Genomic DNA, 19,428 nt, shown 5'->3' with positions numbered 1-19,428 from the left:
GTTGAGTTTTAGGCCTATAATCCATATTATTCCAACATTCCATACCACATAATCTCTCATTACCCTGAAGCAACTCAGGGTTAGATAAAAAGTTACTTACTGGTTGTCCATCACTTCCGCGAGCACCGTCATTACCTCGAGCCCCCTAAAAAAAGAAGTTTGTCTCAAATATCTTCTTAATTCTGAAAAGCCAGTCACGAGTAATGACTGAAATTCTTTTTTTTTAAAGATTTTATTTATTTATTTGAGAGCAAGAGAGAGAAAGAGAGCGACTCAATCCCAGGACTGCGGGATCATGACCTGAGCCAAAGGCAGAAGCTTAACCTGCTGCGCCACCCAGGCGCCCCCTGACTAAAATTCTGACTCCATTGAGTTGACTTTTCCTCCAGTGTATTAAAATCTGCTAAATATATATTTTTAGAGTCAAATTGTTAAAATTCTGATGTATACAGCAATGATCTGATGTAGAAGAACTGGGTTCTGTGTTTAACAGAACTAAATGTGAATTAATCGTTCTAATCACATAGGCAAAGTTAACACTTAAAAAATTTTTCAAAGGAGATAATAACTATAAAACCCTTATTTGTTTCCCTACAGTTACAGCTACAGTTTTATGGAGGCATCGTTAAATGCTATTTCATGGGAAAGGTTTTCCTGGCGATTGCCACAGCCTGCACACCTGGATGAGACCCTTATCTGGGATTCTGGCTGGGACTGTGCGGTGTTGGTAGCAAGACTCACCGCAGCGCCTGGCAGTCCTGGCCGTCCTCTTTCACCAGGAGATCCTCTGGGACCCTACAGAACACAGTTGAAAGAATGGTCTTACTTTAACCTTGCCATGTGTAAGAACAGTTGAGGAAGGAGCAAGGCAAGTTTTGGGTTAGATGGAGGTTAATAAACTAAAACTGAAAATTACATAAGAAATATAATTACCATGGGTCCAGGGGCTCCATTTTCACCTGGGAGGCCATTTTCACCCTAGAAACATGTAAAATATGTTACCATTTTGTAGAACAGAGAGAGGAATGTAAAGTTTTTTAAATGCAGCACATTATGAAGAATATTATAGAACCTAAGAAAAAGATATGTTTTAGCAATATCAAATTTTTGGTAGCATTTTATTTACCATAATTCTCAATATTTGCATTTTAAAAACTTGAGGATGAAACAGAAGTAATCAGTGAGTTACTCAGAGATGCACAATCATTTCTAATCTAGACAGTTCAAGCTATCAGCTTTCATGGAAGCCCCAATAGAACATCTGAATTAGTCACTGTTATTTAGCTCCTGGAATGCAAAATTCAGGTAAATTTCAGAAAAGGTTAAACCCCAAAGTATACATCTTAAATATAGCTATAACATTTAAAGGACTTTACTTACAAAAATATGATTTTTGTTTTGATTTACCTTTAATCCAGGAGCACCTGTATCACCCTTTTCTCCATTTCGTCCATCAAAGCCCTAGGAAACGTATAAAAGTAGTAAAAATATTAAAGATCTGTTAACAATCTAGAATGGTTGAAAACTTTACATTGTATTTTTCATAACTAGTTTTTACCACATTCATTGATGTGAATAATTGAAAACTCTTTTAAGTGGATTGAAGATATTTGACATTGATTTTATAGTAAAAAATCTGAATTAACAAGTACAATCTAGTTCAATTAGGAAGTTGCCTTAGCGATAGCAAATATCAGCTTCACAGATTTTATTTCTATTAAATTGATAGATTTGGGGGTCAGTTGGTGGAACCTACCTAATGATTTGCATAGACTAATTTGCTTGATTCAATTGCAAATCACATTGACTAAGCCAATGAATAACACATGGCTCTCAATAATACATTTTCATTTTTTTCTGGCAATGATGATAAGAAAATTAAATAATTTTTTCCCAAGCCTTTTCTCATATTTAAAATCAGTCTAATTACTACCTGTAAAATTACTAGTTGGTTTGGTCAACAAAGTCGACTGACTGTTAAAAAATCAAATCAACCATTTTTTGGCACATACTCAAATTGCCCAATAAAATTGGTTAGGCAAATAAACATGGTTAAATGAAATAGCTTTTTGTTAATCTAGAAACTCTACTTACTCTATGTCCTTTCATACCAGGGAATCCAGGCATACCAGCTGGACCTTTTATACCCTAAAAATAAGGAATAGAACAGATATTAATGAATTTTCAAATAGAATCACAGTCCAGTTGTAAAATGCCTTCCATTTTTAAGTTTAATTCAATTTAATTATAGAATAATTTCCAAGCTAAGATCATCATGACTACTCCATGTAATTAACTGGATGCCAAAGACTTACTGGAGGTCCAGGCAACCCTCGCTCTCCAGGTCGTCCGGGTCTTCCTGATTCTCCCTAGGTGGAGAAATAAAAAATACGTAGGTGATTGTGGAAGAGAAAGCACATTGTGCCTAGTTAGCAAACCAATGACTTTGCATTTTTCTCATCAAGGACTCATGAAAATGGTTAGGCTAAACATTTAGTTGTTAGAACAGCTTTCCTAGTAGAAGGAATGGAGAGGACTTCTCCCATCTCGATATGAACTTATGAACATCACACGCATCACTCTTCACTGAAATATTATGATGCTCTCTCAATCCACTGAGAAGAATTTGCCATTGGAAATCAAATGGGAAAGGAAGAAGGACACAATATTAAAGGTGTTTTTAAGTTTTCAAGTTCATAAAGTATTGATATCAATTTCTTCATTACAAGAGGAAGAAAGAAGCTACTTGTTTCTCCTCCAGTTAAATGATCTATTCAGTGGGTGTACCTTCTTGACAGTGAAGAAGCACATTTAGGGGTTCTGTTAGTTTGGAATTCAAATTATGGCATTTACAGTTATACAAACACTATACATTCAAAAATTAATATGAGCTAAAATGTCATTAGGATAGCAATGATTTTTTTGGTAAGGTTTTCCCGTGAGCCTAGCATACAGTATATTCCAACTTGGATTTTGCCATATCTCCATTCAATCTTTAAAGACTTACATCTTTTCCAGCAGGACCAGATGGACCTATAGCACCAGGGGGTCCTGGAGGGCCCTGACAATAAGAAAATAAAAAACAAATGTATCTATAGGTTTTTCTCTTACAACAACTTATTGTTACATAGTATGTGTTTTCCTGAAAGGAACCTCCTTTTAGAAAATACTCTCAATATTTTTCATGATGAAAATGACATATGGAGTTAATATTATGCCTGTATTATATCCAGTTTTCACTGTTTAATGAACTTATTTTTAATAGGAATTAAAAATATCATGTATCTATATTTTATATCATATGCATTTATAAACCCATAGGCACTTTTACATTTTGTGAGATATTGAATTTTTTAATATACAGGTATTTCCAAATAGTTTGAAATATTAAATTGAACTAACTTCACCTCACTTGCTTGTTTATACAGCATGTTTTTTTTTTGGAGGACTCTGTTAGATTATACTTATTTCTACTAAATTAAGTTTTAAAAATTGTATGTCAGAAAAGCAGATATGCAGGTGAACTGAGTGATTACAGGAAAATTAAATCTATATTTAAGAGAAAGAAGATTTGTATCCACACTAGGAGGTGAACTATGATGGTGGCTAATTAGGCCGGGAATTCCTAGATTCAATAGCAAGTGTCTCTAGGAAGTCTAAACCACTAAAGAGTCCAAAAGATCTTTGAAACCAGTTCAACTATCATAAGAAATATTATCTATTATTTTAAATTTTGAGCATAAACAATCTATACATTATAGGACCTATGATGATATTTTAGAAAATGAAAGTGATTTCTACATAGAATTGTCAATTTATTAAATACAGATATAATTGTTACTTACTGATGGACCAGCTTGCCCAGGTTCACCGGGGGGACCTTGGTATCCTGGAGAACCCTAGTGAGTAGAATAATGTGCAAATATTTTAAAAGTAATGTAATATTCACATTAGGCATTTACCTCTTGAAGACAGTATGAAATCAGGATTTGTGAATGCAATCAGTAAATCTTATTCCAATTTATAAACACGGAAGCCAAAATTTTTCAGATCAGAAGAAAGCAAATTTATTCCATTATATTCACGTTATTCCATTGAAAATGAATTGTTTTGAACTTGAAGCCGTATCACATGCAAATTAAGCCTATGATTTAATTTTACCAAGGTTTTCATTATGAATAGTTGTTTGTGGAAAGGAATTAGGTGTGAAATTCCATCTTTGAAGGAATGATAGTTTCTTGGGTGTGATTTCTCTCCTTGATTGGGATTATGCATGTTGGAATGGCTAAATTACAGCAAGATCTATGTAAACTCGATTTATATAAAATTCATGAAAAAGAAAGCACCACTAATGGCTACACTTACCGGGGAGCCAGGATGACCAGATGTACCAGGGGGACCAGGAGGGCCAGGGGGACCCTGGAATGTAATTGTAAAGGATAAATACAAAATAGATGTATCTGAAATACACTTTTTTTAGGCATCAAAGAGATGCCTCTGTTCAGAAATGATACTGACATTAAAAAAAAAAATGAGAACAGCATGCCTCGTTATGTAGTAACTATTCACGGATATGATTAATTTTATTAGATATACAATAAAGATCTCACTACAAAAACATCACTCTAAATGGAATTCCCACAGAATCAATACAAATTATTAGTAAATGCAATAAAATGTTAGCCTGAACCCTCCATAAAAAGGGGTTTAAAATCTGGAAAAATCCATGCAAAATGCTGTGAAAGTCCCTGCAATTAGAATGATACTTGTCCTGGTGAAGAAGCATTTTTTTGCCTGCCAGCCAAACTCCTGTGGAAAAATATCTACATACTGTTAATCCCAGTTTCTAAAAACAATGATGTAAATCAACCCAAAAATTCTTAATTATGTCACTGAGTTATGTTAACATGAAGATTTAGATGTGCTTATGAAAATCAGCATACATGGGACGATGATAAATTACAATTAGAACCAACTGATTTATCATTGCTCAGAAATACAGCTTACTCTAGAAAATCTTCCATTTTATAGCATGCTGTTTCTAAATACTGATAACAAATTTATAAAACCACAGTTTGTAATTAAATGTTCTCTCGTAACCTCTTTTCTGGAATATTAAGTAGTGGGTTTTTTGTTTTGTTTTGTTTTTTTAGTTTTTGGTTTTTTTAGTAAAAACTGTATATAGGATTGAAAAATAAGATTCATAATTTGAATCTAGTTGCATAAGACCAGATATTTACATTGTTAATATAATTTTCCTTCTGGCTTTAAAAGAAAAAAAAATCACATCCCCCAAAACTTTAGAGATTTGTAAAATTCTCTTTTTACAATTTACATCAATTTTAAGGGTCTATCTTTAACTGGTCATTTGGATCTACCAGCTAAATTTTGTCCTCTCTAGTTTTGGAAGTCACAAATATGGTGTCTAATGATCTGGTTGGAAACCTTCCATAATCCCTGAGAATCCAGCATCATGTTTCCTTTACACTTATGTACCTGTTACTGGCAGTGAAGCAATGATCTTTCCCACATTGCTTCTCCCGAGAGCCTGGTCTACAATTAGGGTCATTTACGTGGGACACCATGTGTTATGTCCAGGTGCCCAGGTTTCAGTGATTTTTTTTTTCTATTTTCTTCTATCAAAACTCTAGGTCATTTACATTAAGGGAAACCTTTTGGGTACAATGTGAATAGCTATCATTTGTAATAGGAAAACTTAAAGACTCAATAAATTCTGGAAATATTTGTATTTGATTTCAGGGTTTGAGGTGGGGCAGCTTGTAATATTGGACATTCATCACTCGGATTGTCATCTAGCAAGTAGCACTTAATTGATGAAAGCACATAAAAAAAAGATTCTGAACAACTTAGAACGAGGAAAAATGGAAGTGAAAAATAGCAAATTTTGGTTAAAATTAGGGAATATATAGGTGTGAGACCTAAGCACTAAGGCAGGTGGGCTCCTGGGATGCGTGGTTGTATAAAGAAGGAAGGCGAGGCAGAACAGGCGTGAGATGAGAGACAGTGAGGAAAAAATGAGTTAGGATAAGAAAGATCATGATAATCCTACCATCTGCTTTCCCAGCCTTAATGGAGAATAAGCTATTTTGTACGCGTATGTAATAATACCATATTACTAGGAAAACAATCATTCAAGAATTAACAAATTGGAAACTACATCATGCTCTAGAATGCTGAGAAACTCTTGTACATACAGCTGGCCCAGGATAGCCTGCGATTCCTCCTCCTGCTACTCCAGACTTGACGTCATATGACTCAAACTGGGGAGAATAGTTCTGTAGCAAAGAGACCAAGTAGATACGATCATTTTGATATATATGTCATAGTTCTTTCCAAAAGCATTTAGAAGAGGTGCATGCAATATCTACCATTCACTGACAGAGAGTTTTCATGCCAGAAGATGTGGTATGTATTATTTCATCATCTTGCTTATCCTGTCTCTCTGTTGCTTCAGGTAGTAGATACTCTACAGAAATACTTGTTTATGTAGTACACACACCCTTCAACTAACTCTGTGCAATGTTATTCCCAAATAATTATCTCCTATATGATCTTACTCAAAATACCATTTTTACGTGATACCCACAGCTTTAGAAACATAGGATCATGGACTGTTTGAAGCTGAAAGAGCCTTGAAATCATATAATCTGATCGTCTCATTCTGAGCAGAAAAAAGATGGAAAAGTCAATTACTTTACCAACATTTAATGATGAAAGTGAAATTTGTATCCCCTGGCTTCTGGTTAATATGCCTAACGAATTTACCCTCCAAATAAGCATCCCCATAGAAAATAGGCACAGGAATAATAGAAAAGCTCATGTGCTTATTGGATTTCTTTGGAGATTATTTTGTTTTGAATCCCAGTCCTACAAGTGGGTTATGTTTGGTACTAGGATAAGAATAAATAGACGGTATGCTTTGCTTTCTGTTGAATTGATTTTTGAATAGCATTTTTTAAAACTCAGAGTGATCTGTAGATATGTGGCTTCTAATTTCTCCTAACCGCATGCAACAGAAATTACATCTCATTTATTTGTTTGGTTGGTTGTTTTACATGCAGGGTTATTTGGCTGCCATGCTTTTTAGGAGAAGCAGGATGTGCTCTGAAGGCTTGGCAAGAGTATTTGCCTAGGCTTGAATAATCCTGTTGACTTAAAGTCAATAAGGAGTATTCACAGCTCTTCAACTGCTTTTTGTCCAAACTTTCAGAGGCTCTACCATTGGGATTATAAGTAAAATAAGGCACAGTTACAGCAGTTCCTAGATACTCCAGGTTAATTCATTTGGGAGTTGATGGCTCATTTCTCAAACATAGTGATAGATTCTATGTCTGCTGAGAAGTTGGGAAATGTTGCAAAGATATAATAACAATAGCATTGGCATTATGAGGAAAAGTAAAATTTGTAAATCACTTAAAATAGTGTCCAGCACTTACAAGCACTAAATAAGGATTTGTTAAATACATACAATCAGAGAATAGATATAAGGAATCCACAAAAGTGAAATGTTTTATAGGCTAAAGAAAAGAAAATGAAGTAGGTAGTTTTAAAGGGAGGGGATCTTTTCGTCCTGGAATTTATTACCTGAGGACCAGTAGGGCATGATTCACAGATTCCAGGGGGGCCAGGAGACCCAGGGGAACCTGGTTGTCCTGGAATACCAGGATCACCATTTCTCCCAGGAATACCAGGTGGGCCCTAAAAGAATCAAAGACAAAAACTCATAAGACAGTGAAAAGGCCTCGTGATTCAGAATTATCATCAAATTGTAGCTTCTCTGCTTTATAATATGAGGAACCGATATAAGTGATAAATTTTCTTGAGAATACATATATTTTTTATCTAAATCATGTGAATAATTTCAGCGTGATTTATTTCTTTGTAGATTGACCTATATTTTATTTTTCAAATTGATAATGGGGATGAAGACATTATATAATGTTGGGGAAATTTAAGTATTCACATGTACAATTATGGATTCTCAGTTTGAGTTCTCTTGTGTCATTAAATAATGTAGTAGTCAAGGAAATGTCTGAATGATGAAGGCTCAAATATGAAAAGGCTATTAGAAGAAGCAAAAAAAAAAAAAAAAGCAGACTACTTAAATAACTCATTTCATTCTACTGAAGAATGTTTACTTACTGGATCTCCCTTAGGGCCTTGAGGTCCATGACCATTAGGAGGGCGAGGAGGCTAATAAATGGAGAAGATACAGATTAAATAAGACATAAGAGCAACTTTCCCATGAAGTGTGTCCCAATTTGCATATTTATTTCTTATCCCCAATTACATCCAATCCTTAGTTTTAAACCAGAATATTCATCTTTTCCTTGTAATTCCAACATAGTTGGTAGACATTACTTTTTTCTCCTTTCAAGCTCCTATGGTATAGGAACGATTCATGTGTTAAAATATAAATCTTGAAGATGTACAGATTTTCTTTAAACTCACAGCTGTTGGAGGCTGGGGGCACACTGCACAACATTCTCCAAATGGGATTTCTGGGTTGGGACAGTCCAATTCTTGTTCGTCACATATTATGTCATCACAGAGAACAGATCCTGAGTCACAGACACATATTTGGCAAGGTTCTGGCTTCCAGACATCTCTATCCGCATAGGACTGACCAAGATGGGAGCATCCTCCGTCAACAGCTGGAAAGTAAGTTAGATGGTGTGATGTTGTCTTAGGTTTTGCTGAAATATGATTTTTGTTATGCTGTCATGACTTCCCAATAACCAAAGTGGAGGTAGTTTGAAACCAATAAGTTCTTCCTTTTATTAAACTAATTTGTATGTTCTTAGAAGCATGCTTATGCAAAAAAAAAAAAAATCCACAAATTAAATTACCAAGAATATCATATTCTCTATACATAATTTGCTAACTGGTAAAAGATTGCTTAAAATACCAAATCTTGTTTATTAGCTTCAAAATGGCACACCATAGTAAATTTTCCTTAAGGCCAATAAGGATTTTAATTTCAATTATAGTAAGAATTTAGCACCAATGGAAACCACACAACACTTAAACATTTATTTATTAATTGTGTAATTGAAAACAAGCCTTTCTAGCAATCATTATCCTCTGCTTTAATAGTAGACAGGAGCATTAAACTATAATGACGATTTTGTCACTAACTCTGAAGACTTTCTGGATTTTATTAAGCTAATTGGGAAATTCAGGGGAAAACAGCTGTTCTTGGCAGCATAAAACCCTTCCAGATTCCTGGGAAAGCTTTAGCAAAGCTTGCTGTATGTATTGAATATCACTGTCAGCTCCACTGGGCATTAGTAGGTCAACATGATATGCCATAATATATTGTATAGCCTATATGGATATAAAGAGAGTTCCAAATCACTAAAAATAAATAGTGTTTTTCAAAAATAAATACGGGCAGGGAATAAGTAAAAATAATAGGGAAAAATATGAATCATGGCCATGTGTATTTGTGGCTTAACATGGTCAAAAATTTGCTTCAACCAAAATTTTAAACTTGTTTCCTAATTATATGTAAGGTACTCAAATTTCAGCAGATATTAACAATGAATCAGCTTAGGGGTTGCCAAAACAAAACCTGGTCTCAATTCTTAAAGCATTAGCTGTGGATTGTGGTTAAATACAACTTTAGTTCCTAAGGATTATTATGATAGTTTGCCAGTAATTGAGTAAATAAATAAGATGTTTCTAAACATCTGCAAAAATTTTTGCAAACAACAAATGATATACTGTTCAGTATTTATATTTTTGTGAAACAGTGAAACTTTATTTTCTCAGAGCCAACATCTTTAAAATGTCTGCTGAAAGAGGCCTGCTTGGGAGGAAGCAAGTAGTTTAATAACCATACTTTTTGCTGCCTTGTGGTCAAGAGGCCTTTGAGTGGGTCCTAAAGTCTTTCCATCGGAGGTTGCATATGACCATGAAGATCACGTTTATAAGTTCCCAGTTCTATATCCTCTCATATCTGAAGTAATAATGATTTAGGTTCATGCTATATACTTTGGGTTTAGACGTTTAGCCGGTTTAGCAAAAGTTCACAAAAGAGGGGTAATTGCAGAACCTGCAGACTGACATGGCCTCCATTCGTCTTTTCCATTATTGTGCACAGATACAACTTTAACGATCTTGCACTATTATAATACCCTCCATCAATTCAGGAAGTTTCAAAGTCTGTTCTTACTGTGTGGGACCATTACCCAAAGTGGTCTACAGCTAATAAAAGAAAGCTTGTTTGTTTTATTGCAATTTTAAGAAGGCAAGAATCTGTTTATTTTAAAAGTTATTCTCATTCTTCCTCCATGTTTGAAACAGACATATGAGAACATTGGAAAGAAATACTGTCTAAGCTTTCGGAGGAGAATTCCTTTCTACTTAGTGAGCATAAAAGCTGAATGCCAGAATGCTTACCTAATGCAAATGAAGTAGGTCTACTTAAACAGTATTATGAAAGATATGCTTAAGAGAAGCCCAATCTTTTTCACATTGTTATGAACAATAATAATATGAGAGGGGAGAGGCATCAAACTCATTTTTCTCTAAGCAGAACTGACATTTTATATTTAGGACCTAAGTTCACTGTTCTTCAGAAGAGGTCTGAATGTTTTAATTAGATGGAAGGTAGTTTAATAAATTGCATGAAATACATTCTGCAGTTTTTGGATTCGCTTCTGATTCTTAAAATGAAACATTTTAAAGCTTTCTCTAAATTAACATTATGGGAAATGTTCCAACAGATTATTTTTAGCTCAAGATTTCCCCATTAATAATGTGGACTTCAGGCTCCCCAGCCTTCCTGAAAATACCACTAGTGTACAGAATGTTGGTTACAGGTAATAATAATGTATCGTATACTAGAGATTTGTTAAGAAAGTAGATTTTAAGTGTTTACACCCCCCCGCACACACACAAAAATGTGACTGTGGGGTGACTATTAGTTAACTCGATTGCGGTAATCATTTCACAATGTGTATGTATATCAAATCATCATGTTGTACACCTTAAATATACACACTTTTATTTGCCAATAATAGTTCAGTAAAGCTGTGGGGGTGGAAGAAAATATAGTACTAATTTATACTAATGATTCCTTCAGCTCTTTGTCTCTGGATTGGGAATATCTTTCTACATTTAACACAGGACCTATGTTACAAAGCTTAGCTATTGGATATTGATAATTTACTAAAGACAAATGATTAAAACAGTTAAAGGGAGAGTCAAGTATTTCATATTTTAAATATCTTTTCTTTGTTCTTAATCTGCCCTAAAATTAACATTTTTTTCCCTCATATATTCATCCTCTCTGTTTATGTCTCATCGAAAGTATCACCACATCACTAGAAATACAGTGTTTTCCATTTGCTCTGCAAACTATTAAGTGAGCACAATATTTACTTTTTTTAAAATTGTAAATGAATTCATTAGAGTTGGGTTAAAACCAATGTTGCATAAATGAAAATTGTTACTTAGCTTCTTGTGTCCAAATTTTATTAGAAACCATATGTATTATGCCTCTTAAACCACAGAGGTCTCAATATAGAGGTTGAGTCACTTTATTGTACATCTCTTTTTTTTTTTAAGTGATGTTGTTCTAAGGAAAAGAAGAAAGTTGGAATGCTTGAAAAATAAGAATTAATGCAGGTTGTTTATTGCCATACTTATTTCACATCCATTTAAAAGAAGTTTGGCTCTCCTGAAAAGTCAGTTTCTGTAGAAACTTGTGGTTGAGAGTCAGTTACTCTATCTCAGTCACCTTTGTTGAAAGGCAGTTTCCTCTAATTTCTTGTTCTGTGCGTGACAAGATATGGTTGGCAATATGTTCTCCTGGAAGCTAAACCTCTTACACAGATGTCTCATGGCCCTCAGTTTTAGTACCATAGTCTAATGATCTGTGGGAAAATCATGGGAAAGTCAAGAAAAAGAATGTTTTGTTCTCAAAAGGAATAACATTCTAGTTTGCCACTTGCAGCGTTTAGAAATGGTTTTAAAAATGGGATTCAGAAATTCAAAAATGTTAAATAAAAGGCAAATAATCTCATTTTTACTACTGGACAAGAAATAGATTTTTCCAATTACTTCCTTTATTGTTATTGCTAAAATGAAGTCTCCCTGTTCCAATAAGTAATTAATTTTAAACCCCACCTCTCATGTCACTTGGTGTTTCTGTTCCTTATTACAAAGTACAGTCCTGAAATAAATTTATTTGTGGCCACAGAAGCAATGCATTAGACTAAATCATCTCCTTACTGGGATCTAAATTATAAAACAAAATGAAGCTAGCCTATGACATAATCCACTCTGAGCTTTTCTTTCTTAGCTCTCTGTTTTGAAACCTCAGAGAAAAATAAAACCAAGTAACATAATCTAATATTTTTAGATATGCTTAACACTTTCCTTTTTATTGTTTTTGTTTCCATTCTTTAAATATTAATTTATGCTGATTTGATAGAATTTTATTGTTGTGACTAACAAATAGTATAAATTATGTTTGTCTTAATCCATTTTTGGAGTAAAAATAATATGCCCCAAAGCATCCAATCAAATTGTTAATTTGGCCTGAGTGATAGATTTAATTTTTTTTTCTTCTCTTCTTACTGAATCCTTTTCAGGGAAAAGGTGTTCTTTAATCTGAAAATTAAAAATAACAGATGTGAAATGCAAATTATCATAATATTATTTTCCTGTTTCTTTAGGAAGTTGAATATTTTGTAAGTGTGAGTATATAGAATGTATATAGCCTACAACTGAAGTATGTTTTGCTTTTAAATGACACTGTTTGGAAAACATACATTTTGGTTAAATACGTTTCTGCTGCTTACATTTATCAGAATATTTTAAAATACATTAGATGAGTTGACTAAAAGAACTTCAAGGAAATATCTGTAGACCTCTATAGGTGGATAACTTCAATTTCAAAATGTTGTTTTACATGGACAAGGTGGATTCTGATTATTCTTGTCCCCACCAGAAAAACCAAAAACCAAAAAAACTTTATGAATCATGTCTAGATGTTTCCTTGCTTTATTCTTTATAGATCTATGATTTTATGCCTCCAATTAGAAATTTCCTTTAAGGTGATTAACATTTTGTCCTTCGAAAAATAAAAATAATTAGAGAATTAGAATTAAAATTATCATATATCTAACAATCAGCAATTGCATTATAACATAAACTGATTAGTGACAAATTGTAGCAATACTGAAGAAAATATATTCTACCTGCTTTGTGGCAGTTGGTAAACATCTCATTTTTTTCCATTGTCATTTTGATCTAATTTGTCTGATCACCATCAGACATCTTACTTTCCTTATCGCTAGGTCACTAAGTACTTTCATTCCCTACAGCAATTTTATTTTGCACTGGCAGTAAAAGTAATACTAGGCAGAACTGGTAGAGTGTCTCCTATGTTGTAGGCACTCTTCTGAAGGCTCCGTACACCTATTTTACTTAATCTTCCTTATGGGTGAGTGCTGTCATCATCTTCATTTTATAGATGAGGAATCTGAGATACAGAGGTGTTGAAAAATTTTCCCAAGATTACGTGGTAGGAGTAAAGCTACGATTAGAACCTGAGAAAGCTAACTCTAAATTTGACACTTTACTGCCTTGTATTCCTTTCTGCAGTTTCAAGGTCAAGGTAGGGTTAAAAAAGCCAACTTCAAAGCTCTACCCCATTAGGGTTTCTAAGCCCTGCAAGCTCAGAATCAGAGTCTAAAAAGACAGTGGGGTTTTTTTGGTTGTTATTGTCTTAAGGGATAACAGTCGCCTACAGAATATTTTTTCTATCTGGTCTCAAAACAAGAAGATAGCATCTGGAGTTAAGTTCTGTTGTTTATTTTCTCCTGACCTTATGAAAAAGAGACGTATCTCCAAGGCCACCCTAATGACATCCAGACCACCGACAGAATTAGTGTGTGTTTGGGAAACTCAGCATACATTTTACTATATCCAGAGAAGCCTGATTCTCATAGCAACTCTGGTGCAGCAGCAACAAACAGATAAGGCTTAGGTATCGAACACACAAAAAAGCATATTTAGGGTGTCTCACTAAGACACCGGTTTTCAACTATCATAGCTATATAGTGTAGTAATGACTAAGTAGTTCTAGTTACTAAATGACTCATGTTAATGATCTTCTAACTTCATTAGAAGCTTCCCTTCTAACTTTGAACATTATGGACATACTTGCAGTTCCAAAGAGTGTTTCTCTGATTTTAATTAACTTGAGAAACACAGTCCCTGTTTGCCTTCTTCCACACCAAATACTATAGAAAGCACAGTTTCAGAAAAGTAAATGACATTTCATTGAACCAGGAATTTCTCAATGCAAGTTTTCAAAACAAATTTAATTTTTAATAGGTTCTGGATCCTTTGTCTTTGATTTTTTTAGATCTTTTGGGCATTCTAAGTTTTGCTTTCTTCTTTGAACTTTTCGTTTTGTTCATTAATTGTACATTTTAAATGGCAGTTCTTGACCTCAGTCATGGAAAATACAAGGGTTTTATTAGTTAATCTGAAAGGAATCCACTTCTGCTGTGTTTTCATTAGGCACAGACAGACATTCTAGTGGTTAATGTAACTCCCCAAACTGCAGTTAACAAATGATTTGTGGAAGAGTAGCTATCTCATTTTTTTCCGTTGTCATTTTGATACAAAACAGGCAAAGCTTCCCCCTTTGAAAACTCTAGATTTTTTTACACCACACCTCCCTCCTCCCCTTCTTCTTCTTCTCCTTTTTTTTGAATCTGGAAAACAATGGGACTGAGCTTTTTTCCAGGGAAAACCGTTTTACAAGAAACAGTCCACTGAGACATTTCCAAAAAGTTATTGCAGACCTGGAAATTTTACAAATGTTCTTCATGTCCAGCAAACGCAATCAAATCTTTCATCTTTAAACCTTTAACTCTTAAGCAATCCTCTTTAATGACTTCAAGGCGGTGCTATCATTTGATGTTACAAAAGAAAAGACTGGGCTACAAAATCTTTGGAACTTTGCACCAAAGAGTCATCCACAATGAAAACCATGAGGTTTCAGTAGATGGCACCCTTCTCTGAGTGACCCCTCAAGGTCTGGCAAGTGACTGTAGGTGTGAAATAGGGACTTTTCTTTTAGTTTGTCTCAACTACTCTTGGAAAACTCATAGCCAAAGGTCCTTGATTTTTTAAAATAAACCTGTAGATCAGACATCAACCCAGGAATCTGAATTAGTTAAAAGGCACATGACCACAGTCTTTCCTTCTTTCCCAGAATTGTTCCAGTGGCTTTGTCTTTCCGCTTATGATAGTAGGATGTTTAATTCCAGAATTTAATGAGAATAACTATTTACCTATAGGTCTTTAGATCATATGATGTTGAATACTCTGTGGGTGGTAAAAAATGCAAGGTATCATGAATGAAAAACACAAAATTTTGTATCAATACTTTATTTACTTAAAGTTTATATTTTTACAGAACTGAAGATAATTTCTGGTTAAATCATAACTGAACATTTTGTTTCTCTTGTTTAAAGAATAGATTTACCAATTCAAAATTGAGTGTTAAACAGAGAGAAAATCTACCTTTTCTCACCTTGAGAAACGCATTCATGGATATATTTTCTAGGACAATAGAAAATTTTTTAGTATTGCCTTTCAGTGAGAAACAATTACAAAAATAAGAAAAGTCAGGTACTCTAGATTTAGTGTATGTTTCGTGTTCTCTAATTACTTAGGATTTAACCGAATTTCGGTCCTAGTCTTAACGCTGTCACTTCTGGGTTGTATAATCTCAACTAAAGCCCTGAATCCATGTGGGATGCTGACACTGAAATACATGAGCAATTATAAATTCTCTCCTCTTGAAGGGACAATTGTTTCCAGTGATTTTATGCTATATTTTCTTCATTCAGTATGTTTAATTCTGGGGGCAACACAAACCAGAAAACTTGATTGCTACTTGATGGATTTCAAATTGTCTCCTTAAGCATAATGGAAAATAGACTCTCATGACCTGTAATAGGGAATGGATTCTCTTAAGTCCATTTATTTTGTAATTCTAAAACAATTAAAGTCTCGCAGTTCATTGTCATGGTGGAATTATCAGGGTAGCAAAATATAAGCAAAAACATTACAATACATTTAATTAAAATAAAGTTTATGTCCTTGCCCTTAATGAAGCAATATCACTAATAATATTGATCTATTTATTTATCCACCTATCTAATAGGCAGTGGCTAGAATACTTATGTCAAATAAGGACTACATAAAAATACTTGACAAATATTAAACAAATAGTTACATGTTATATGTGGAATAGTCACCTGTGGAATTTTGAAAATGGCCATAACATTCAAGCTCATTTCCAAAGTTTCTGAATATTGTTACCACGTGTTTGTGTGTATGTATGTTTGTTGGGCAGTATTTTATCACTAATATACTTATTTCCTTAGGAAAGTAGTGTTTAATATTTAAAATTCACACATGTAATATTTTTAAATCTCATTCTAAAATATGGAATCCAGCTGTGTAACATTTATGTTGGCACTGGTCGTGTAAATGGTAACCCTGTCAGCCACTAGGTGGCTAGTCTTTGTGCTTAAGATTTGGCATGTTTATAAACTACAGGAAATATAAAACAGACCACATCTCTCCATTGGTGGAATAAAATATGTGAATTAAATAGAACTTTCAGAAATCTGTAGAAGGACCAAATACTTTGTGAGGACATCTTTTAAGCTCCAGAAAACTTGTGTGAGTAGACTAGAAGTGAGTATTCCTGAGGCCTGTGCTATTTCTCTCTGGGATTCTCAAGAAATATGTAAGAAACCCATACCCCAGAACTCTATTGAACTGTTCTTAGTGTGCTATGTATTCAGCCACCGTCTGTGACCTCTCCAAAGCGAATCCACCTACAGAATTTCCTTATAAAATTTATAGGGAACACAAGAAGTCCTATCTTAAAATACTTAACCTTTTTTCATGACAAATGAAAATAGTAAGCTGAACAAAATCCCTCTCAGCTTCTTTTGAGCTTAAAAGCACACAAATGTATCAGCAAAATTTCATAACTATTATTTTCTATAGCTAAAGACAAAGAAAAATAAAAAGAACTTCTGTGATGTACAAATAATGAAGGTATTAAACACTTTTTTCCCCTCTAAAGTTGGATCAAAAAGAAAAATAGCCATAATGCTTATAAAAGATTGTAACCACCAGGCAACTAGAAATATTTTGTCAATCTTTTGAACTAAACACCAAAGTTTTGTAGTCTTTCCAATAAATGGCAACTCTGTCCCTACCACCCCCCGCCCCCGCACCGCCCCAAAAGCAGGAGAACTTAAGAACTATAAAAATGGTAAATGTCTTTATTGAGGTACGGGTGTGGTGGAGGCATTTGGTACTCTAGCCAAGGACTGGGAGTTGTAGCATGTTCTGGGAGGGACAGAAAGGGAAGGGAGAGGGAAGAGTTCTAGGGAAAGAGAGTGGGAGGAGGCAAGAAGAAAGAAAAGAGATGCAGGTATAGGGAGGACACTTGGGGATGAGGGAGGGAGTGATAGAGGAAGAAGAGGAAGAGAGATGAGGAAACAGGGGCTTGCCTGGGAAAGGGGGTTGATGAGGGAAGGAATGAAAAGGGAGAGGAGGTTCAAAAGAGCCAACAGGGGTGAACAGATGGGAAGGAGGGGACAGGAAGGGAAAAGAGGAATAAGTGGGAAAGGATATATGGGGAACAAGCAATATGGGTGTTTCTTTTCTTTCGTGGCCATGGGCCGATTGTAACTGAAGCAATGTCATTGGGTGTCCCCCCTGCCTCCCCACTTATATATGACCTTAAAGGACATCAAAGATTTTATATGAATAAACAAAAACTATTTTCAGACACATGTTGCAAAAACTGAATTTAAATGTAAACATTTTGATTCTGTGCAAATAGAAACTGATGTGTAATGATTTCTTCTAACATCTTTAAATTTAACATTTAAATATTTATTTCTATGAAAGTTTGTACTCCAATGTGTCTGGCATTTTCATGACTATGAGAAACATATGAGTTAAAAGAAATGTTTTCACATAACCAGATAATGAAACAAGCGTGGTTTGGGGGAAATTAGAACATGAAAACCATTGTTTACAGTTATTTGAAAACACAACAAATCAACCTTCTAAAGTCAAACAGTAACAGCATCTTTTTTACCTTGTTTGCAGAAAAGCCAAACATTCCTGTTGGAAACACTTTTTAAATATTCTCTTCATTAATGCAAATGTAGCTAAAATGTAGAACATGTGAAAAACACTAGACCCTTCACAATAAACTATTAGAAATATGTATTAGTCAACCATGGAAGTGTTTGAAACAGAATAAACATAGGGACGATGAAACATTCTTAGCAGTTTGTATCCATTTAAATTACACGGACGGTATCCGCTTGTTGCCATTCTATAGAAATATATTCCATAATTCTAATAATGTGTATTTCCCTTAATTCATGTTGTTTTTAAAATGCATTACCTTATTGAGAAAAGAATGCTCAATAGTCTATCCTTACAAAGAATCCAGCATACAAAAGAGAGTATAAAATTGTTACAAAAGACCAAAAACTTCCAGACTGCCTAGGAAAGCATTCCAAGATGTTAACAGTCCAGGAGGGGAACTTTTTAAAAGCCATTTAAAAAGTTTCCAGTGCCGCTAACATGAAAACAAGTTAGTACAAGAACATCTTTATCTTAAACAACCAGAAAACTTTCAAATACAAAAATGACAATATTCTTTCTATGCAAATGTGAAAAAACAAAAAAAAAAACAAAAAAACACCATCACGCTCAGTTCTACGTTCCCCAGTTGGGAGCTTACAGAGGAAATTAACTTTGCGGAGGCTAATTTCCCCTTTATCCCTGTTTGTAAGGAGAAGGAAAGACAAAAACCCCAGAAAGTTTCTTGAAAGCAAGACCTACTCACCTTGCTGTTGTGCCAAAATAACAGTGGGATGAAGCAGAGCAAGAAGTAACCAGGTCCCCTTTTGCACAAAGCTCATCATGTCTAAATATCAGACATGAGACTCTTTGTGCAAAAAGGAGAAAAGAAAAGCAGTTCAAAGTAGCACCATCAGATGTCCCCTGCCCTTCAGCACCGGGCCCGTCATAAAACTCAGCCACTGAGATTCCTTTGCTTTGGCCTTAAATAGGAAAAAGTTTGGCTTCCCTCACTTTCCAGCCCCTTTCTGAAATATGAGAGCAGCACCCATCCCCTCAGCAGTAAAAGAAATGATTAATATGTCTTTTTCCCTTATAGAAGACACAACCCACAAAGTAAGAAAAAACACATCTGGAGTTTGTGTGCATCTGTTTGTATCTAAGTTTGTAACATATTTTCCTTACATACATGTTTGCATAACTTAAGAATATATGTCAAAATGCTCTGCCTTGCATTTTAATAGAAGA

At 34.4% G+C, this 19,428-nt stretch overlaps 1 protein-coding gene across 1 annotated transcript in view; it reads right to left on the bottom strand.

The window, feature by feature from the left end:
• COL3A1 (collagen type III alpha 1 chain) overlaps positions 1-19,154 on the bottom strand; it is a 38,576-nt gene extending 19,422 nt beyond the window's left edge. Inside the window, exons 1-14 of the mRNA XM_036119965.2 lie at positions 18,947-19,154; positions 8,473-8,675; positions 8,164-8,214; positions 7,606-7,719; positions 6,216-6,296; positions 4,366-4,419; positions 3,846-3,899; positions 3,008-3,061; positions 2,316-2,369; positions 2,095-2,148; positions 1,408-1,461; positions 934-978; positions 742-795; positions 101-145 (exon numbers count right to left, since the gene is read on the bottom strand). Of these exons, the coding sequence (XP_035975858.1) occupies positions 101-145; positions 742-795; positions 934-978; positions 1,408-1,461; positions 2,095-2,148; positions 2,316-2,369; positions 3,008-3,061; positions 3,846-3,899; positions 4,366-4,419; positions 6,216-6,296; positions 7,606-7,719; positions 8,164-8,214; positions 8,473-8,675; positions 18,947-19,025 (996 nt within the window). The 5' untranslated portion in view covers positions 19,026-19,154. The remainder of the gene's footprint in view (positions 1-100; positions 146-741; positions 796-933; positions 979-1,407; positions 1,462-2,094; positions 2,149-2,315; positions 2,370-3,007; positions 3,062-3,845; positions 3,900-4,365; positions 4,420-6,215; positions 6,297-7,605; positions 7,720-8,163; positions 8,215-8,472; positions 8,676-18,946) is intronic.
• Positions 19,155-19,428: the final 274 nt, after the last annotated feature.

This window comes from Halichoerus grypus, chromosome 4 (genome assembly GCF_964656455.1).
Source record: "Halichoerus grypus chromosome 4, mHalGry1.hap1.1, whole genome shotgun sequence".
Classification (NCBI taxonomy): Eukaryota; Metazoa; Chordata; class Mammalia; order Carnivora; family Phocidae; genus Halichoerus; species Halichoerus grypus.
This window is presented reverse-complemented; position numbering and strand designations above follow the sequence as displayed.